Here is a 16,331-nt window from a genome sequence, read left to right as displayed (position 1 = left end):
CAGGACTTTGTGTTCTGTGTTCCACCAACACCCTCTGCTGCTGCAAAAAAAAAATTCCCTTTTTCCTTTCATTGGGTGGTGCTGGTGTCACCTGTGCCAAAGTGGCTTTAATGAACCCTCCCAGTGCTTTAAGGGGGTTGTAAAAGGGAGGGAGAGGGGTCTGGAATGGCCATAAACTGAGAGAGGGGAGTTGTAGGGCAGGAATTGAGGGGGAATTCCTGGCTGGGCAGGTGGGGATGGAATTCCCAGAGCAGCTGGGGCTGCCCCTGCATCCCTGGAATGTCCCAGGCCAGGCTGGATGGGTTTGGAGCAGCCTGGGGTGGGTGTGGATGATCTTTAAAATCCCTTCCCACCCAAAGCATTCCACGATTTTAATCCCTGTCACCAGAGGCTTCCCATAGTCAGGGAAATCCCCAGTGCTTGAGAACATCCTGGACCTCTTCCTTCTCCCTCTGCTGAGCATCTCCAAAGCCTGCAAACCATAAAAATAATAAGAAATAGGTGTTTGCCATGGCAGCCTTCAGCATGGCAGCTGTCCTGGGGCCTGGGCACCCTCCAGCCCTGGCTGGCCCTGGGTTTGGTGGTGCCAGCATTGCCAGATGCACACAGAGCTCCAGGTTTGTTCAGTTCAGCATTGCCAGATGCCCACAGAGCTCCAGGTTTGTTCAGTTCAGCATTGCCAGATGCACACAGAGCTCCCAGGCTGTGCTGTTCCCTCCTTGGGGATCATTGTTCACCCAGCCTGGCTCTCTCCTGTTTTCCTGTATCTTTGGACCTTTAGCTTGCAGGACAGTCCTGTGCAAAGAATCCCTTGGGAAAGGCCAAAAACCCCTCAAAGCTCCAGCCTGAAAATGGCTTTTTTTGTGATCAGGAGGAATTGCTGGGATTAGAGGAAGCGCCAGCCTGATTTCCTGAACTTCCTGGGCCCATAAATGAACTGTTTGCAGGTGGTTTGGTGATGAAATGAACTGTTTGCAGGTGGTTTGGTGATTACCTGCCCCAGTGTCAGTCTTTAATTTAGGTTCTGAGCAGAGTTGGCCAGGCTGGGTTGAACCTGGAGCAGTGGAAGTGTCCCTGCAGGTGGAACTGGGTGCTTTGAAGGTCCATTCCAAGCCAAACCAGCCTGTGACTGCACTTTTCCAGAGTGAATGGCTGGATGGGAACTCCTTGTTCTGACCCAGCCTTGGAAATTGTGCATTTGTGTTTTCTCAGGGCTGATCCAGCAGTGGAAAGCTCTGAGTGATGAACTCACATTTATTCATGAACTCTTTAAATAGAAGTGGCCACATGCCCTGGACAGAAATGAGGCACAGGGCCACTTGTGCAGCCTGGCTGTGCCCAGGCAGCCCTGGGGTGCTGGATGTGGTTGTGGGGAAGCCTCAGTGCCCCACTGCCCTCATTCCACCGTGAGGATGAGGAGGATAATTGGGTTAATGGCTGTGACAGTGGCACCTTGCATTGCTGCAGGGATTTCTGTGCAAACCCTGGCGTGCAGGAAGCTCCTGCCCCTTTTCCTGTGGCACCACTGGGCTGCCCTTTCCTGCCGGGTGGCTTTGGGGTGGTTTTATGTGCCGGGTGACCTGGAAAGAAGGGAAACTTTGTAAACTTCAGCTGTGTGTAACCAGGGTGCTCGCTCCTGAATCACTTGGGCTTTTTCTGCTTTGGTGTGAGAGAAAAAAGGGAAATTGTGGTTGTTGTAGCTTCACCAGGTCTGTGATTCAGGTTTGGAATTTGTGCTAAAACCCAAGGAAGTTGTGTGTAAATCCTGCCTGGGCTGCTCCTCTAAAACACTTTGAACAAAGCCAAGGAGGGGGGAAGCAAATCTGATCCCTCTGGAGGTTGTGGCAGGGAGAGAAGGGAACAAATGCCATCCTCTGGGGCTTGGGAGGGATCTGTGAAAGGCACAGCACCCCCAGCTCCAGAATATTTCCATGTGGGACTGGGAGGAGCTCTGCAAAGCAGCCCCACTGTGGACATGCAGCAAGGAAAATGGAGTTTGGAGGTGCCTGGGGAGCAGGAAAGGAAAAATCCCCCAGGATTGTGTTCCTGGCAGGGCAAGGAGAGCTGTGGTGAACATTGCCCCAACCAAAGGATCCTCACCAGGGTTCCCAATGAGCCTTTCCAAGGTGTGGCTGCTGCCTCAGCACTTAGGAGAGAATTTGGGGTGCAGGCTTGATGTTCATCCTGACTTCCCACTGCTGGTGAGCTGCTCTGTGCCTTCTCTGCTGCATCTGGGAATCAGAAAAGCAGAATTTCATTTGTTCTTGAAAAAAAAAGTGTATTTTGAATAGTGTTTTGAAAGGAACAAAAATCCCTCAGGAATGATCCCCCCTGAAAAATCCACCTGGTGGATTCCTTCAGTTTGGGAAATCTGCACTGAGGGCAAAGCAAGATTTTCCCCTGTGTTGCTTTAGGTTAGATTAATTGCTCTAATCTCAAGCTTAATTTCCACATTCTGTTGGCTTTTAGTTCCTCCACCTGTGCTGGAGAAATCCCAGTGGGTTTGCAGATTTGTTTTAAAGCTCTTTTCTTTGAGGGTTGGCAGGTAAGAACGAGGAGGGCTCAGAACTGCTGGAGCTTCTGGCTGAAGCAGCAAAAATTCTGGAACAAACAACTGGAGAATGGCCCAAAACTGGAGAGGATAAGTTGAGATTAAATCTTAGGAAGAAATTCTTCCCTGTGAGGGTGCTGGGGTTCCCCTGGATTCCTGGAATTATTTAAAACCAGGTTGAACACTGGGGCTGGAGCAGCCTGGGACAGTGGGAGGTGTCCCTGCCACGGCAGGGGTGGCACTAGAGGAGTTTGAGATCCCTTCTCACCCAAATTTTATGGTTCTGTGAGACAGCAGGGGACAAATCACCCCCAAAATATCTTTGGAGACTTTATTGCTGTTGAGGTTGGAGCAGGAAACACCTGGGGGGAGGCAGTTCCTGCTGGGAGTTTGGATTTGAGGCACAAAAGCCAATTATTGAGGAATTAAGGTTGAAGCAGCTTTGTGAGCCCAGAGCTGCCTCATTTCCAGGGGCACTGTCCATTTCTGTGGGCTCTCAGTCTGGTTTAGAGGGCAGGCCCAGCTTGGCCAGGCTGGAATTCCCAGCATTTGGAGCTGTCTGAGCTCTGGGAACCACGGGTTAAAAACCTGGTGTAAGTGGGATCAGGAATGCATCCCTGAGTGTTTCTGGTGGGGCTGGAATGATCTGTGCAGAACGTGGAGAGAGCTCAGTTCTCCTGGGTGCTGCTTGGGGAGCAGGACAGCAAAACCCCCCTGGATTCTGCTCCAGGCAGGCCCTGTTGGGATCTCTCGGGATCCTGAGCAGGATTTTGAGGGGTTTGCTCCCCGTGTGATGTTTCAGAGCTCAAGGCTCAGTTTGTTCCCTGGAAGCCTCTCCCAGGCCTGGTTTTTGGTTTTTCCTGGAGCATCCCAGCATGGAGTGTTTGTTAAAGCAGTTCTGTGTCACACTTCATAAATCAGTGTTAGGCTGGAGCTGGGGCTGAGGATCAGCATCCTCTTCCTCACCCCCTGTGCTCCACTCAGCATCTCTGGCAGGCAGGGAAAGGTCCTGGCAGTGGGCAGCAGAGAGGATGTGGAATCTGCCTCCAGAACTGGACCTGCTCCATGCCAAAGCTAAATTTAAGCTTCATTTATTTTAAGCTTAAAATATTCCCTTTGACACTTTCTCCTTCCTGCCACGAAACTCTTTTATCTTGTTTAAAATCAAGACCTTGACATAATTCTAGATTTTTTTTTTCCCTGAATAAGCCCTTGCCAAAGCTCAGCTCTTGGCCTCCTCTACATCTGCTGTGAGTGCAAACATCTCATCCCAAGGGTTCTCCAGCAGGAGGAGATGGATGTTTGTCCCTTGGGGACTTCATGTCACCATTGCTGAGGTGCTTTGAGGCACTTTGTGAATGACTGGGGAGGTTTCTGCAAGAGAAAAAGCCTTTCACTAAAATCTACAAAAACCTAACCCAAACTCCCCTGGGGGGAAAAGGCCTCATTTTAAAATAATTCTTTTTTTTTTTTTTTTTTTTTCTTGTGAAGACTAAATTGTAGAAATATTGGAATATGTCAAAGCAATCTGCTGCATTCTTGTAAATCACATGATGAGCCCCAGCCCCAAAATAAACTCAGATCTTGGGCTTGGTGTCAGGTCTAGCTCAGGTTTGGGGTCATGCTCAGTCCTGTGGTTTCACAACCAGGGTTTCTCTTTCACAAGAGCTTCAGCTCTTCCTGAATCCTCCCAAAGAGGAAATGAAGCCTTGCCAGCACACCTGGGGAAAAGCAAAGGTTGTATTTTCTCCTTCTGGTGTTTCTCTGAAAACACACTTGAGATTTCTGGCTGTTGGAGAAGTTGATGATTTGTACACAAACCACTCGGTTCCACCAGTGTGTCCCATCTCCATGGAAACCAGCTCCTCTGGGTGGGAGCCTGGAGTGGTGCAAACATCAGATCTGCTGCTTCAGCTCAGGGACACGTGTGGCCACCAGCCCTGCTCCAGTCCCACCCTCAGTTCCACCAGAGCTGCTCCAGTCCCACCCTCAGTTCCACCAGCCCTGCTCCAGTCCCACCCTCAGTTCCACCAAAGCTATTCCAGTTCCACCCTCAGTTCCTCCAGAACTGCTCCAGTCCCACCCTCAGTTCCACCAGAGCTGCTCCAGTCCCACCCTCAGTTCCACCAGAGCTGCTCCAGTTCCACCAGAACTGCTCTAGTCCCACCCTCAGTTCCACCAGAGCTGCTCCAGTCCCACCCTCAGTTCCACCAGCACTGCTCCAGTCCCACCCTCAGTTCCTCCAGAACTGCTCCAGTTCCACCCTCAATTCCACCAAAACGATTCCAGTTCCTCCAGAACTGCTCCAGTTCCATCCTCAGTTCCACCAGAACGATTCCAGTTCCATCCTCAGTTCCTCCAGAACTGCTCCAGTCCCACCCTCAGTTCCACCAGAACTGCTCCAGTTCCACCCTCAGTGCTCCTGGACCCAGCTCTGGCTCCCCTGAGCTGGCACTCAGACTAGGGGATTCTTCTGGTTCCTGATTTATCCAGCTCTCAGGAAGTTCCAGGAATTTTTTTCCAGGAGTTCTCCTGGTGGGAAGCTCTGAGGTCACAGTGGAATCCTGGGATGGTTTTGCCTCTGCAGTTATCCCAGAGGAATCCTCCCTGTAGGATCCATTTAAGGAGTTTGCCTCTAATTAGGTATATAATATAATATATTATAATATAATATAATATAATATAATATAATATAATATAATATAATATAATATAATATAATATAATATAATATAATATAATATAATATAATATAATATAATATAATATAATATAATATAATATAATATTGTATTATAGTATATTATAGTATATTATAGTATATTATAGTATATTATAGTATATTATAGTATATTATAGTATATTATAGTATATTATATTATAGTATATTATAGTATATTATAGTATATTATAGTATAGTATATTATATATAGTAAAACTAAATAAATAGTAATATTCTATATATAATAGAATATCAATACTATTTATTATACATATTATATGTGTATTATATATATTTATACATGCATAATATATTTATTTTATACATGCATTATATGCATTATTATATGCATTATATATTTTATACATATATATTTATTATACATATTATATATATTACATATAAATACTATTTATTATAGTAATAATAGTAATCATTCTGTTATCAATCTCAACATCTAGTTTTACTATTAAGTCTTGTAAAACACCTCTCAATTACCCCATCTCTACAAAAACCAAGAAAATCAACATCCCCTCCTGGCAGGGACTTGTGCAGAGCCACAAGGGCCCCTGAGCCTCCTTTGCTCCAGGCTCAGCCCCTGCCCAGCTCCCTCAGCCCCTCCTGGTTCTCCAGACCCTTCCCAGCTCCCTCAGCCCCTCCTGGTTCTCCAGACCCTTCCCAGCTCCCTCAGCCTCTCCTGGTTCTCCAGACCCTTCCCAGCTCCCCCAGCCCCTCCATGCATAAAAGATCCAATATGTCCCTGCCTCCTTTTTCTCTCCAGTTGAAACTTTCTAAGGGAGCAGCAGAGAGCTGGGAGGGCAGTAAATGGATTTATTTCTGTGGGAGAAGGGCAGTGCTGCTCCGTCCAGCATGGAGTGGGATGCACCTTGTGTTCTGTGGTGCTCCTGGGGAAGGAAAAGCAGAAAATGGATTTATTTCTGTGGGAGAATGGCAGTGCTGCTCCGTCCAGCATGGAGTGGGATGCACCTTCCTTCTGGGGAAGGAAAAGCAGCTTTGGAGGAAAATGCTGACTTGGTTTGTGCAGGGTCAGAGCAGCCAGCCCGGCTGCACGGTGTCTCCAGGGAAAAGCTGACTTTTCCTTCTACCTTCTCTTTATTACTCCAGTTTCTTGGCACAAAGCTGGTGGAAATGAGCCAGATGTAAATCACCAGGAGCTCCAAAGCAAGCAGGGCAGGCTGGAGGCTTTGCTGGAGCAGCATTTTCTTCTCCCCAGATCCCTGCTTTCATCCAGAAGGTGCCTTTTGCTTCCCAGCAAAGTTGGTGGGGCCACTGGTGAGCAAGGGCTGTGTCTGGGGGAGATTTGCCATCCTTATGTGACATTGGGAGGGATGCTTTGGAATAATTGAAGAATTCTTTGTTTTGTGTGTGATTTCTTCCCTCAGGCAGGTGGAGAGGTGGCCAGGAGGGGATTTTTTCACAGCAAAGCTGCAATTCCAACAAGGAAAATCTTGTGTGCAGTAAAATGAAATTTGCCATCCTTACGTGAAATTGGGAGGGATGCCTTGCAATAATTGAAAAATTCTTTTTTTTTTGTGAGTGATTTGTTCCCTCAGGCAGGTAAAACCTGGTGGAGAGGTGGCCAGGAAGGGATTTTTTCACAGCAAAGCTGCAATTCCAACAAGGAAACCTGTGTGCAGTAAAAGGAAATTTGCCATCTTTATGTGAAATTGGGAGGGATCTATGTGGAGTAATTGAAGAATTCTTTTTTTGTGTGTGTGATTTGTTCCCTCAGGCAGGTAAAACCTGGTGGAGAGGTGGCCAGGAGGGGATTTTTTCACAGCAAAGCTGAATGTCCAATAAGGAAACTTGTGTGCAGTAAAATGAAATTTGCCATCCTTATGTGAAATTGGGAGGGATCTATGTGGAATAATTGAAGAATTCTTTTTTTGTGTGTGTGATTTGTTCCCTCAGGCAGGTAAAACCTGGTGGAGAGGTGGCCAGGAAGGGATTTTTTCACAGCAAAGCTGAATGTCCAACAAGGAAACTCTTGTGTGCAGTAAAATGAAAGCTCAGCAGGCAGGCACAGGTTGCTGCTCAGTTATTAATTCACAATTCCTGCCCTTCCAGGGCGTTTTTGGCAGCAGGCAGAGCTGGTGTTGTCTTACAAGGAGTGAACCCCCCTGTGCTGAGGTGTCCCTGCTTCACTTGGCACAGGGAGCTGGAGAGCCAAGGCAAAGCTTTTTGTCCTCTGAGCTTTCCAGGAGTGCTTTGCTGTCCTTTTTGTGTATTTTGTAGGATTAAAATCAGTTTTTTGGCTTTCAGAGCTGTGGGATTCCTGGAAATGTCCAGTTCAGACTCATGGAATGCCAGAATGGTGTGGATTGGAAGGGACCTTAAAGATCCTGGGCAGGGACACCTCCCCTTGTCCCAGGCTGCTCCAGCCCCAGTGCCCAACCTTGGGCACTGCAGGGATCAGGGGCAGCCCCAGCTGCTCTGGGAATCCCTTCCCAAAATCCCACCCCAGGCTCCCTCTCCAGGGAATTCCCTCCATTCCCAGCTCTCCCAGCCTGCCATTGGATCCATCCCCACCCCGACTCCTCTCTAGGAAGGGATTTTGGGATCTGGGGGCTTCACTGGGAACCTCAGCACTCCAGGAAGGGTCTCCCTTCCCTTCTCCATCCCCAACTTCCATAAAAATCCCTGGGGATGGATTCTGAGTGTCCCAAATCCCAGAATGGTTTGGGTGGGAAGGGCCCTTCAAGCCCATCCCATTCCAATGCCACCATCCCAGGCTGCTCCAGCCTGGCCTTGGGCACTGCAGGGATCAGGGGCAGCCCCAGCTGCTCTGGCAATGCCAGCCCAGGCAGGAATTCCTCATTGCCAAGATGCCACCCATGGCTGCCCTCTGGCAGTGGGAGCCATTCCCTGGGTGCTGTCCCTGCAGGCCTTGTCCCCAGTCCCTCTGCAGCTCTGCTGGAGCCCCTGCAGGCCCTGCCATGTGCTGGGAGCTCTCCCTGGAGCCTGCCCTGCTCCAGGGGAACATTCCCAGCTCTCCCTGGGCAGGGGGGAGCCCCTGCAGCTTCTCCCTGAGAGAGAGATTGGCCTGGACAGGGTGGACTAAAAAATGTTCTTTCAAAATGGTCTTCCCAAAAAGTGCTGGATGTGTGGTTGAGTTCCTGGGGGCTTTCTGCAGGGATAGAAATCCCCTGAAAGGGGTGGCTGGCAATTCTGGACACACATCCCAGCAGAAACCTCTGGAGATCACCCTAATTGTGTGGCAATCTTTCTTGAAGTTCTTGGTGCTCCTTTCCTGGTGTTTCCTGGAGCTGTGCTCACTCTCTGAAGACCTGGAGCATTTCTCATTCCCGGAGTTCCTTGGAATCACTGCAGGATCCATCAGCAGAACCTGGATGCAGGAGAGGACATCCCACAGCTGGATTCCTTCAGGACTGTGGGTCTCCAGACTGATTGCTCCTGGATGTGAGCCTGCTGATGAATTCCTGCCGTGTTTGGGACAGAATTCATTGGGATTGGGCTGTGAGATTTTTGCTTTATGGAAAAATTCGGCGTGAGCTGAGAGAGCAGAGCCTGGATTCACTGCCAGACACATCAGCAGGAGGGATGGAGGAGCTTTCTGTGGGAATGTGGTCTGGACACTGCTCCAGAGGGGTCCAGTCCCCTCTGCTGGTCCCTGTGCTGCTGGGGCAGTCTGTGGGAAGGTCTGCCTCAGATTCCTGCATTTCCCAGCTCCTGCAGTAGCTGCTCCCTTTCATGAGGGCTTCCTGGAGATGGAAGAAGCTTGTAGAATGGAAATGTTCTCTGCACCAGCTCCATGCAGCTCTCCCAGGAGTGCTCTCAGCTCTTTTGTTGGTGGCATTCCAAGATTTCACTTTCCTGGGCATCTTTTCCTTGCTGAGAAGGGTGAGGGCAGGTGGTTCACCCCAGCTGTGGTAGTAAGTGGAACTCACTTCATTTCAAGGAAGGAGGCCTTTCCCAGCTTCATTTCTGCTGTTTCCAGAGCTTTCCCCTGTGCTGATGTTGCTGAAATCCACTTCATTTTCAGTCTGTCCTCAGTTATGGACTCAGGGAATGGTTTGGGTGGGAAGGGACCTTAAGGATTCCAACCCAGACCATGGCAGGGACACTTCCCAGTGTCCAGCCTGGCCTTGGACATTCCAGGGGTGCAGGGACAGCCCCAGCTGCTCTGGGGATTTGTGCCAGGGTCTCACCTCCCTCACAGGGAGGAATTTGTGGTATTGTGTTGATAAACACTGTGGTTGTTCCCAAACCTTTCATCCCAATGTTTCTCCCTTTCATGAACTAATTCACTCACTGATTTTTTTATAGGAATTTTAAATCTTTGCCACAACAAGGACAATATTCAGATATGGCCCTGCGTGGCTCATGAATATTTTTTGAATTTGGCAACACCAGGGTTGAGTCTGAGTGTGGGAAACTCAGCTTTAATTTACAGTTGGCATTAACTCAGGGAGCTGAGGAGCATCCAGGATCAGCCTGGGAGAGCTGGATTTTATTAAGCAGGACTTGATTTAGTCCAAAGTAAAACCATTTGTGCTTAATCTGATCCATGAAGCTTCTGTGAGTGTGAAAATCCAGACAATTAAACATTTTCTGGGCCATCACTGCACACAGCAGGGCTGTGCAGGGCTTTGGGAACATGGAACAGTCATCCAGGGATACATTTCCTGAGGAATGAGTACCACTGCAGGAAGTTTTGAAGTTTGAGTGCCATGGAAAGATCTGGTGACAAATGTCCCTCAGGCACGACCCTTCCTTGGGAGGCTCCTCACCACACACCTGGAGCGATGCTGCTTTTCCAGAGATTCCATTGGGTTTCAGCAGGAAAATCACAGCACTGAGGGCATTTCTGCCCTTTGGGAGCTGCTCCTGGGTGGGTGCAGCAAGTGAAATTCCCTGCTGTGGAGTTTTAGGGCAGAGCCAGCTCCTGCTGAACCCAGAAAATTCCAGAGCCAAACAAACAGCTGTAAACTTTTCCCTCTCCCTGTGAGAATGAGGGGAAGGAGGTTCCTATGTCCAAACCCTTTTGGAGCTGACTCTGTGGGAAAAGTCTGCCCCATCCAGGAGTTGTTGTGCCTGAGGAATCGCAGTAAATCCTGAGGGATCCCAGACTGGGATCTCCTCACAAAAACTGCCAGAGTGGAGTTGGCACTTTGGGATGCAGGAGCCTCACCCAGCCCGTGGTGACATCCAGCAGATTTCATAGGTCGTCACATAAAATGAGGGCTCTGAGGTGGGAATTCTTTATTCCTGGTGGTTTTTGGGAATTCCTAGATTAGGAACATCTCAGTGTGTGCCCAGGGTCTGTGGAATTCCTGCAATCCTGGGCAAACTTGGTGCCATGAAAGCAGGAAAGCTTCTCCATCCAAAGGGGAAAAAGGGGAATCTGCAGTTCCCTACAGCTGGAACATTCCTGCTGTGATTGAAGGATCTTTATATGAAATATTCCCTGTCCCTTCCCTCAGATGGGAGCAGCCTCAGTGCTGCAGAGCCAGAGTTCAGCTGGGAACAAACCTTTGATTTTCTCCTGCTTCCCTTGGAATTCCTACCCACAGCACTGATGAAAGGGAATTGCTGTAGGATGTTATTCCCAATCCATTAACCCTGATTTACAGCAGAATTCCTTATCAAGCTTCAGTGCTGAAACACCTCCACTGATTGTCTGAACTGGGCCTGGCTTGGAATGAAGATTTCCTGCTCTTCCCTTTGTGTTCCCTTCTTCCCCATTTTCCTTTCCCTTTTCTGTTCCCTTCCCACTTGCCTTTCCCTTTGTATTCCCTTCTTTCCCATTTACCTTTACCTTTGTATTCCCATCTTTCCCACTTGTCTTTCCCTTTGTATTTTCCTCTTTCCCACTTGCTTTTCCCTTTCTATTCCCTTCTTTCCCACTTGTCTTTCCCTTCTTTCCCACTTTCCCTTTCTAATCTCTTCTTCCCTGTTTTCCTTTCCCTTTTCTATTCCCTTCTTTCCCACCTGCCTTTCCCTTTTCTATTCCCTCCTTTCCCTTTGTGTTCCCTTCCTCCCAAAGCACTTTGATTCTCCCTGTTGTTCTTTCCCCCCATTTCTCCCCAGACTCAGGAGTTTTTTGGTCCTGCAAGTCAGATTAACCTGGGATTGCCAGGATTTCCACGGGAGCTGAGGGATGGGAGAATGGAATTCATTGGAGCAGTGGATTTACTTCAAACACGTCCCAGTGCTCCCCCAAATCTGAGCTTGCTCTGTGCAGGAGGGGATGTAAAATGGAAAACTCTGAGGGTTCACCCCAAGGTTCCTCAGGGCAGGGGAGGGTGGGGAATTGGCTTTGCCAACGTCACTGTGGTCACTCAGATGTTTGAGGACACTCAAATTCCACGTGGGGCTTGGGATAATTTGAATATTTGGGTCATTGGGCTCTGAGTGCATTCCTTGGGTTTTGTTTCCTGGTTTGGATGTTTTTCCTTGACTTGCTGCACCAGGATCGAGAGCAAACACGAAGTCACAATCTTAGGAGGACTCAACGAATTTGTTGTGAAGTTTTATGGACCACAAGGAAGTAAGTTCATGTCCCTGCCCTTCCAGGAATGCAGTCTCTGGCTTGGGGAATAGGGAAATGCCATTCCAGATGAGCAGATCTGAGGGGGATGGAGAGAAATCCACATTCTGAGGGTGGGAGCGTGGCCATGGATAGACCCCATCCCTGGGAGCTCTGGAAAGCTCCTTCAGCACCCTGAGCTTTCCTAGATCAGCCAAACCTGCCCCACTCATGGCAGTTTCCATGGAGTTTGTCATTAAAATGGCTTTTCCACCTTAATTTAGCACCATCTCCAAAGGTAAGGAGATCATCCCTCAGTTTTAATCAGGTGTCTCTGTGCTGAGATCTTCCCCAGGATCTGTTCAAATGTGTGGGGCAGAACAGGAAAAAGGCTTTGAAATCTCCCCCCAGTGGAGCTGTGGGTTATTCCAGAGATAATTTTCCTGAATTCTCTGGTTCTGTTTGTGCTCTCTCGGCTGTGGAATGTCTAATTCCTGCTTTCCTCCCTTGCAGCACCCTATGAAGGTGGAGTATGGAAAGTTAGAGTCGACCTTCCTGACAAATACCCCTTCAAATCCCCATCTATAGGTAACAAATGCTCATTTGCATCAAAATCTGGGATTTGGGCCTGAGCTTTGCAGCTGGAGTGGTACCAGTGTAATACAAGGATTTTTATGGGATTTCAGATCTCAAGAAAGGAATTTTGGGCTTTGGAAGGAGGAGGAGGAGCTGGGAGTGGGATTTGGCTGCATATATGTGTGTTGATCAATTCAATCTCTGTTCCATGTGGGGTTTTTTAATAATTAACTCCACTTACTGTGGCATTAATTATTAAAAATTTTAAATTAAAAAAATTTAATTTAAAGTTATTAAGTTATTACCTTTAAATTTTTATTGAATTTAAAATTATTAAATTTTTATTTAAAATTTATATAAATTTATTTATTAAATTTAATTTTATTAAATTTAGAAGTTTAGTAGTTAACTCCACTTTTTGTGGAGTTAATTATTAAAGAATTTAATTTTAAATTTAAAAAATTAAATTTAAATTTATTAAATTTAATACATTAATTAAATTTAAAAATTTATTAAATTGCTACATTTAAAAATGTATTAAATTTAGTTTATTAAATTTATTAAATTTATTTTTATTTAAAATTTATATAAATTTATAGATGAGTTTATTTATTTATTAAATTTGATTATATTAAATTTTAAAATTTAATAATTAGCTCCACTTATTGTGGAATGAGGGAGCACACAGTTCTTGGCGTTGGGGTGAACCCAACTTTTGGGGTTTTCTGTCCAAAAGTGGTGGAAGTTCTTCCACTGCAGCCTCCATGCTCTTGCAGCAGGGAATACACATGTGGAAGAACTGAAAATCAGGGATTTATCACCAAAAACCTGCTGGCTTCACTGGCCAGGCCTGTTTCTCCTTGGGGAGAATAGGAAATTCCATCACGAGATGGTTTGAGCTTGGATCCATCCCTGGGGAGCAGGAAACCACCTCAGGTGTCTTCAGGTGCCATTCCAGGGGCTGAAACCCTTTGCAACATCATCATCCTCCTTTGGCTGCCTCCTTCAGACACCCCCTCAGGCTCAGATTTTACTGGGGAGCTCTGTGGGATGAGGAATCTCTGTTCCAGTGGGAATTGTGCCTTTTGGGAGAGGCTGCTGCTGTCCATACACCATCCTTTACATTCTTTTAATTTTATTTTTTGGTTTGGAGCCTTCTGTGAACCCCAGGGATGTGCAGATATTTCTGAGAGAGAGCGCAGCAATCTGCAGCTCTCAGCAGGAGCCTTTTCTTCCTCCTGAGCCAGCTCTGGAACTCCCTCTTGGAGAGGCACATTCCCGTGGGAATTCCCTGTTTGCTGCCTGTCCTTGGTCCTTCCCCCTTCCCAAACCAGTCTGGAATCAGGGAATGGGGTCTTGAACCTCATGGAACCATGGAATGGGATCTTAAACCTCATGGAATGGGATCTTGAACCTCATGGAACCATGGAATGGGATCTTAAACCTCATGGAATGGGGTCTTAAACCTCATAAACTAATGGGATGGGATCTTAAACCTCATGGAATGGGGTCTTAAACCTCATAAACTAATGGGATGGGATGTTAAACCTCATGAAATGGATCTTAAACCTCATGGAATGGGACCTTAAACCTCATGGAATGGGGTCTTGACCTCATGGAACCATGGAATGGGATCTTAAACCTCATGGAATGGGGTCTTGAACCTCATGGAACCATGGAATGGGATCTTAAACCTCATGGAATGGGGTCTTAAACCTCATGGAACCATGGAATGGGATCTTAAACCTCATGGAACCATGGAATGGGATCTTAAACCTCATGGAATGGAGTCTTAAACCTCATAAACTAATGAGATGGGATCTTAAACCTCATGAGATGGATCTTAAACCTCATGGAATCATGGAATGGGGTTTTAACCTCATGGAATGGGATCTTAAACCTCATGGAATCAGGGAATGGGATCTTAAACCTCATGGAATGGGATCCTGAACCTCATGGAATGGGGTCTTAAACCTCATAAAATAATGGGATGGGATCTTAAACCTCATGAAATGGGATCTTAAACCTCATAAAATAATGGAATGGGGTTTTAACCTCATGGAATGGGATCTTAAACCTCATGGAATCAGGGAATGGGATCTTAAAGCTCATAAAATAATGGAATGGGATCTTAAACCTCATGAGATGGGATCTTAAACCTCATGGATTCAGGGAATGGGATCTTAAAGCTCATAAAATAATGGGATGGGATCTTAAACCTGATGGAATCAGGGAATGGGATTTTGACCTCAGCCCCAGCACCTGCCACCATCCCAGGCTGCTCCAGCCCCAGTCCAGCCTGGTTGGCCATCCCAGGGATCAGGGGCAGGGCCATGTGCAGGGAGCTGTTCCTGCTCACATCTCTGAGTTCTTTTGGCCCTTTTCAGGTTGATTTTGCTGCTTTTCTCTCAGTTTTCCATCCCTCTCTTGTGTAAATCTGTTGTGTTTCCACTGGTTCATCCCAGACCTCGTGAGGAGCTTCCCTCACCCTATGATCTCTGTTCAAGTGACTGAAAAACCTTTCTTTTCTACCTGAAAAACTGCCTCTTGCTGGAAAATCTGCTTTTTTCCTTCCCAAAGTCTTCTTCTTGCTGAAAAACCCTTTTCTCCTCAAGATCTTGCTGAAACCTCATATTTTTCTTCCCAAAAAACTGCTTTTTGGTGTAAAACTCCTTTTTTACTTCCCAAAATCTTCCTCTTGCTGAAGACTCCCTTTTTCATTCCCAAAATCTTCCTCTTACTGAAAAACTCCTTTTTTCTCCTAAAAATCATTCTGAAACCTCATTTTTTCCTTCCCAAAGTATTTTTCTTGCTGGAAAATCCTTTTTTTTTTTCCTTCCCAAAAAACTTCCTCTTGCAGAAAACCCCTTATTTTTTCCCTCAGGCTCTTTCTGAAACCTCATATTTTTCTTACCAAAAACTGCCTCTTGCTGGAAAAATCCCTTTTTTTTTTTCCCAAAAAACTGCCTCTTGGTGTAAAACCCCTTTTTTCCTTCCCAAAATCTTCCTCTTGTAGAAAACCCCTTTTTTATCTTTGAGCTCTTGCTGAAACCTAATTGTTTTCTTTAAAAAAAAAACCTGCTTCTTGCTGAAAAAACCCTTTTTCTTCCTAAAATCTTCCTCTTGCTGGAAAAATCCCTTTATTTCTTTCCAAAAAAACTGCCTCTTGGTGTAAAACCCCTTTTTTCCTTGCCGAAATCTTCCTCTTGCTGAAAAATCCCTTTTTTCTCCTCAAGATCTTGCTGAAACCTCATATTTTTCTTCCCAAAAATTTGCCTCTTGCTGAAAAAATCTGCTTTTTTCCTTCCCCAAAATTTTCTTCCTGCTGAAAAACTCAATTTTTCTCCTCAGGCTCTTGCTGAAAATCCCCATTTTTCCCCCCTAAAAATCTCCCCTTGCTGGAAACAAGGGTTGGGCTGGATCGAATCCCTGCTGGAGCAGAGCTCAGGAAAAGCTGGGGAGCCCCAAGGAAAGTTCTGGAACTCAGGAAAAGCTCCCAGGGGGCTGCAGGGAAGGGGTTTTGCCTTTATTTCCCATTTTTTGCTGCCCAGCCAAGCTTATCTGGGAGAGCCAGGCCTGGGTGAGGGCTCCTGGGGGTGCTGCTTATCTCTGCTGATAACAGCTGCACTGGGAGGGATGGAAATGAGAATTCTCCCCTTCCTAAACCTGCCTGAGCTCTGGGGAAAAAAAATATAATTAATAGGGATAAATTTTCTATGGAAATCTTTGATTTTTAGGGACTGGGAATGATGGAAGTGAGAATTATCCCATTCCCAACCCTGCCTCTGAGCTCTGGAAAATAATTGTAATTAATAGGGAATAAGTTACATCTGGAAATCTTTGATTTTTAGGGACTGGGAATGATGGAAATGAGAATTATCCCATTCCCAGCCCTGCCTGAGCTCTGGAAAATAATTGTAATTAATAGGGAATAAGTTACATCCAGAAATCTCTGATTTTTAGAGGCTGGG

The 16,331-nt window shown here is 46.5% G+C and overlaps 1 protein-coding gene across 2 annotated transcripts in view; it reads left to right on the top strand.

Moving 5' to 3' along the window:
- Window positions 1–16,331, top strand: part of UBE2H (ubiquitin conjugating enzyme E2 H) — a 49,432-nt gene that overhangs the window by 17,566 nt on the left and 15,535 nt on the right. For both annotated transcript variants that reach the window (XM_063153615.1, XR_010027479.1), the window contains 2 exons: window positions 11,729–11,805; window positions 12,298–12,372. In XM_063153615.1, the coding sequence (XP_063009685.1) occupies window positions 11,729–11,805; window positions 12,298–12,372 (152 nt within the window). Of the gene's footprint in view, window positions 1–11,728; window positions 11,806–12,297; window positions 12,373–16,331 lie in introns of those variants that run through there.

This window comes from Melospiza melodia, chromosome 4, assembly GCF_035770615.1.
Source record: "Melospiza melodia melodia isolate bMelMel2 chromosome 4, bMelMel2.pri, whole genome shotgun sequence".
Taxonomy (NCBI): Eukaryota; Metazoa; Chordata; class Aves; order Passeriformes; family Passerellidae; genus Melospiza; species Melospiza melodia.
This window is presented reverse-complemented; position numbering and strand designations above follow the sequence as displayed.